At 41.5% G+C, this 6,000-nt stretch overlaps 1 protein-coding gene across 1 annotated transcript in view; it reads left to right on the top strand.

The window, feature by feature from the left end:
* Positions 1–1,401: 1,401 nt before the first annotated feature.
* The window catches only part of Prkacb (protein kinase cAMP-activated catalytic subunit beta), a 95,749-nt gene continuing 91,150 nt past the window's right edge, over positions 1,402–6,000 (top strand). The window contains exon 1 of the mRNA XM_052730032.1: positions 1,402–1,606. Coding sequence (XP_052585992.1) covers positions 1,561–1,606 — 46 coding nt within the window. The 5' untranslated portion in view covers positions 1,402–1,560. The remainder of the gene's footprint in view (positions 1,607–6,000) is intronic.

The raw sequence follows: 6,000 nt of genomic DNA, 5'->3' as shown, positions 1-6,000 counted from the left end.
CGGCTTGCTATAATGAAAGGGGACGAATGGTCTGTTCTGAGGGTATAACTCTTCAATTTATTTTCAATTGAAATAATCAATATATCAATCTGGCATTTCTGAGATGGTATGTTTTTACCTTCTTCATTTCAAATCCTTCTAATTAGGCAATAGTTTGTGCAACCTAGGATAAGTCCTTTAACGTCTCTGGGCCTCAGTTGGATTGTAAGTAAAACAATAATGGTAGTACTACATTTTCATAGGGACCTTATGAGGATAAACTAGTTACTATTTGTATAACTCTTAGAATGCAACATACCTGGTGTGCATGTTTGGTAATTTAACATAATTGACAGTAAAAAATAAAATGAATTTGTTTAGAATCTTCCAGTCACCGCTGCCTTTTTTTCAGTAACAAAACTTAAAAAACATACTGAGAAATCTCTTCAGCTTACGTTAAAGTCAACAGCCATCCACCCATTAAAGCCAACTGTGCTTGTGCCCCGAAGACAAAAATACATTTACATGTTTTCTGCCCTTTCAGAAGTTAATCTTTCTGTTCTAAATTTGGAATGTGTGCTTACATAGAAAAGCTCAAAAGAATACAGAACAAAAACTAACAGAGGGGTATGTAATTACCTAATAGGCTCACAGAAAATTCAAGTATTCTAAGATGCATAAAAGCGCAACAAACAATTGGGAATGTGTTTATTTTGAAATCTGCACATGAAGTTGGTAACTGTGATGATGCACAGAACAGTACTTGAGTAAAATTAGTAACATTTCCGCTTAGGAAATCGGTGGGACCATGGAGTGCGAAAGGAATAACCTGTCAAGAAGTAAGTGGACCTGGTGTGCTGGGAGAATAACTATAAGAGCGAAGGAAGAAGCTCCAGTGACAGTTGGGAGCTGATGCTGACCTGAGATCAGCAGGGTCTGCAAGACGCAGAGGGGCGCATGCAGGTTCCTCCTGCCACCTAGAAGGATCTCTCTCGTGCGGAACCCACGCCACTCGGAAGCAGGAGCAGGCCGAGCCCCGGCTCTGTGCCCCCCGCCCGGCTCTAGGGCACCGGATGCCACGCCGGGGAAGGATTCGCGGTTCTTCCAAGCTAACGGTTTCCATGTCTCCCCGCTACCTCGGGATTGGCCTCGGAGCTCAAGTCAAGCAACCGCAGAGATCAATCGGTCACCGGTCCAGCCGGGCATAGAAGAACTCCCGCCCGCCGTGGGGCTCGCGCCGACGTCACTTCCGGCGCGCCCGCCCGCCCGCGAAGAGGCGCCGGGCCCGAGGTCGCGCTCCGAGTGTGCCGCTACCGAGGACGCGCGGTGCCGGGGGCGCGCCTGGAGGGCGGGCTCGGGAAGGGGGAGTGTCTGCGCGCCGCCGCCACCGCCACAGTCTCTGTCGCTGCCGGGGAGCTCTCCGCATCTCTCTCCCCAACACCCGGCTGCTCCGCGCACCCTGACGCCGTGCTCCAGGGTCTGTGGGAGCTGAGCAAAAGCGGGAGTTGCTGCCGACTGCGGGGCGGCGGGACAGCCCCGGTCCCCTCCCCTCCGTCACCCCTGCTCGCCGTCTCCCAGGTCATGGGGAACACTGCGATCGCCAAGAAAGGCAGCGAGGTGGAGAGCGGTGAGTTGAGTTGAAGACCGGGGCTGGGTTCCCGCCCGATGGGCCGCGGTGCAGCGCCCCGAGCCAGAGTCCTCCAAGGCCGGGAGGCACCGGTCAGGCCTCGCAGCGGCGCCCCTAGCAGTTCCAGGGGCCCCGGAGACCGGCCGCCTTCTTCTCTGTCCCCTCCCCCACTAAGGCCTGGGGGTGAGGGCCAAGCGCCGGGGCTCTTTGGAAAGAGGGAGGGCGGACAGAGCGATCCCTGTGATTCCCTTTCTTACTAGAGCGAGGAGAACTGCCGCGGTCTGGAACGCTTCCCCAAATATGGTCCTTGGAAAGAAGTCCCTTTTGTGATCGCACCCTTTGGCTCTTTCTCCCTTCTCCCAGCGCCCCCAACACCCTGGCCCTCTTTTAGGGAGCTACAGGTAGTGCTTTTGGGTTGAGTTGGCTCTTTTTCCTCCATCTCCTGGATCCATCCCAATCTTACCACAAGGTGAGTGCTGGTGTAGGTCTCCAAAGGTGACGTTAACCCTCAGTGTTGAAGGATCTTTCTTAAGTCCTGTTGATTAGAGCTGACAACCATAAACACAAGCAGCAACTTTATTCATTTGAGAAAAAAAAAAAGTTAGGTTTGCTTTTACTCTAGACATCCAGGAATGTGTCAGGGTGCCTGTAAAACTTAAAGGTCTTTCGGAATTGAAATGCTTCCAGACAGGGTTGGTTGGTTTCTTTTGAGAGCAAGCATTCAATATAAGCATTCAGTACTTTACAACAAATCTCAAGACAAAAAGATTGTGGAAATTGAATTTCTGTTTGGCAATATGGTTTTATATATAAACACACACATACATATATATGTATGTATGTATGTATGTATGTATAGTGTAATAGGTTGTGAAGGAAAAATTGTGTGCCATTATAGGGTTCAATAGGTTTTATAATTCAGAATAATTAAAGGTACTTGCTGTTTGTTACATTGCCATAGGTAAATGGCGTCTTAGCACTTGAAGTAAGCCTGACAATTAGTTCATGTTTATGTAAATAATATCTCCCATTGTGTCTGTGTTTATAACAGAAGAATGAAGCTAACCTTATTAATTATCTTGAAGCAAGCAGCTTTTGGTCTATATGAATAAAGCAGAATTGAATTGACTGAAGAGGGTCTAGCTATTCGTTTCATGTAATGTAAAAAACAAAGTCAGATTTTATGGTTTATATTTCATCAATAAGGTTTGTTCCAGAAAGTTACATGAACAGCATACAAACTGTTAGTGAGCATGTGACACGGAGACTTTGAAAAGCCAATGTAGAAGTAGGATTTCCATGTTCTTTATTAATTGTGCAAATGTGGTGCCTAATTGTACTGATTCACAAAGGATGAAGAATGACAAAGTTTTATGCCCACTTCACATTGCTATTTCTCTATTTATCTTTTGTACAATATGTATAAGTGTGTTATGAAAATGTGCTTGATAGTTGAATCAGCCCAATGATTTTCTTAGCAAGTGCTTATACAGTTCTTGTATTTTTAATGGTAGTCCTCTCTCCTGTTATCTATACATTTCTGCTATTAAGCTTCCAAACCAGTTTTCCCCTAGATAGTGTTAATTTAAACTGGTAGCTATGACAAAATCTTGTGTAAGTTTATTTATAGAAACTGAAGATCATTATACTAGTTTGAAAAAAATGTGGAGTGTCAAACTAAGATAGCAAATATTATCTCATAGGAAGATCATATGAGACTGTGGATTGGCTTTTGTGGTTTCCTTTGGAGCAACATTAGCTGATGTGTATTGGTGTTCTTGTGTAGCAAAGAAATTGTGTTATGTTTTAAAGCTTAATGACAGAACACGTCTGATCATTACATACCTCACTGTTCTGTGTATTTTTCAAATGAATTACTCTTAAAATTTTGTGGCTCAAAATTTGAATGTAATTACTTAAATTTTTCTTGATACACAGAATAAACTTTTAGAAATATACATGATCTTAAGAGTTCAGTCTATGCATTCATCCCGTCTCAAGGCTCAAGTGCTAGACCTCGAGGAAGGTAGGGTTGTGGTCCTATTATTAACAGTAAAGCACAGCTCTGATGCTCTGACTGCATCCTGCATCCCTAAATAATTAATCCATCTTCTTTCGGAATATTTACCAGGTGTTTGGAGTTTAGTTTTGGACCCTGTGCATAAAACATTAAAATTTTACTATCTAGTGTCAGCTGAAAGGTAAAATGTAAGCGCTAACATTCTGAAAGTAAAATTAGAACTCAGAAAATTATCAGTAGGGAAGTATTTGATTTGAAGAGCTAATTAAAGATATGAAGGTAAGATTTTCAGTTTGACGAGGAATAAGCCTCCCACAGACAGGTAATTCTAGAGCTTAGTTCTAAAAATACTCCCAAAGAATGAAGCTGGGCATAAAGATAAATGAGAAGGGATTATTTTGGTGTTTTGTTTTGTTGGCTTTTTTGTTTGTTTGTTTGTTTGTTTTAGGTTTGACTATCTGGGTGCTTGTGTTGCACTCATTAAAACCTTCCCCCTGTACTCACAAAATTAAAGGACTCCATTCTGATCTCCACATTCTACAGATAAATTAATTTGAGTTCCTCAGAGAATTGTGTAGATGTAACCAACCGTCTTATTAAATAAGAAACACAGAACCAATGCAAAGAAGAAAGCCAAGAGATCAGAGCTAAGAGCCTTACCCTGCAGCTAGCCTCTTAAGCCAAGAGACCTCTCTGAAAGAGACCTACTTCCTGTGTGTTTGTCTTTATATAGTCTTTCTGTTCTGCCTTCTCATTGGTTGTGAATCCAAACACATGACTGCCTCGTCACTGCCTGTCTGTAGAGACTTCCAGGTCTTCTATGGTTGGGATTGAGATTAAAGGCGTGTGTCTCCAATGTTGGCTGTATCCTTGAACACACAGAGATCTACCTAGCTCTGTCTACCAATTGCTGGGATTAAAGGCGTGCGCCACCACCGCCACGCTCTTGCTATGGCTCTAATAGCTCTGACCCCCGGACAACTTTATTTATTAACATACAATTAAAATCACATTTCAGTACAAATAAAATACCACCATAGAATTGGGGTGTTTCAAAGAACAACTTTTGCCATTATATATTTCTCCTATGTGTTTTTAAAATTACTCTTGAAATAAATGCCTTTCAAAATTTGAGTGTAGTTATTTAAACATCAGTTAATACACAGAACCATAAATGTTTAGAAACAGAAGGCCTAGAGTCTCAGAGATGTTTTCAGTCCTTGTAATTCAAGACTGTTTTAATTTGAATTAAGTATGTTACTCACATAGCCTTAATAATACAAAACCACATGCTTTTCTTTTAATCTGGGAGGCATAGGAAGTTTAGGTGAGCAGTAGTGCCATTGTGAGACTTTGCCTCAAAAGAAAGAGGAAGAGAAAAAAGACCTTGAAAGTCAATAGAAGTTGATCAGAGAAAGTCATTAAAGGAACAGGTTCAACAAATGCAAACTTCTTAACATTTTTTGAGAACTAGTGAGTGTCTATTTCTCTAGGTGCTTTGCACTGTCATACATATCTTTTCAAATCCTATGGAGTGGTTCCAGTATTCTGTCATTTTCAAAAAATGGGTAAAGAAATGATGTATAACTTGTTTAAGGCTGCATAGTAACTGATAAAGGAGTGACATTTGAACTTAGGCAAGCTGATCTCAGAACCTGTGATCCCAAGGGTTTATGCTGAGCAATCTGAGTATCCAGTGCAAAGTCAAGTTCAGGACCCACAGAACAACTCACACTTTGTTTCAATTTATCAGTTATATCACATTGTGACTGCTTTCAATAATGACTTTATTTGGATCTTCTAACTGTCTGAAATAAGAGAGATTATCTTTCCTGCCCCATTCTCTGGATTCATGTCATCATCTGTAAAATGAAGGGCTAAATTACCTTATAGGTATTTCATTTTCCATGTGGTAAAGATTCTGAATTAACCATATATAACTTTATACCCTTAGATCCTTCATTGCTGTATGTTTGTTTATTACTCATTTCTAAATGTGTACCTTACATTCCTGTTAGGTAGCAAGCCACAAAGTCATTTGAAGTTACATTGCTATTATTAATGTGTTTAGAATTTTGCATTTTACTATGATTTCAAATAGTTCTATCTAATCCAGCTCCTATGATGATAGGCATGCTCTCCACTTACAATGCTAAGTGAAGTGGTTTCTACCCAGATGTAGCTACTACAAACTTAAAATGCAGCTGCTGCCTCTGAAGAACTGAGATTTTACCTTGTACCTATCTAGTTGGTGTTTGGTGTATTGACAGGCCATGCTTTTGACATAGCTGTCTTTACATATAATAAAAATGCTATCCTTTCTTTCTCTAATTTTGGTAATTTGGTAATCATGAGTGTATTTAGAGGAACAAAA

This window comes from Peromyscus californicus, unplaced genomic scaffold (genome assembly GCF_007827085.1).
Source record: "Peromyscus californicus insignis strain IS unplaced genomic scaffold, ASM782708v3 Scaffold_9__1_contigs__length_137607984, whole genome shotgun sequence".
NCBI classification, from domain to species: Eukaryota; Metazoa; Chordata; class Mammalia; order Rodentia; family Cricetidae; genus Peromyscus; species Peromyscus californicus.
Note: the sequence above shows the minus strand (reverse complement) of the source record. Positions and strands in the feature narration are given on the sequence as shown.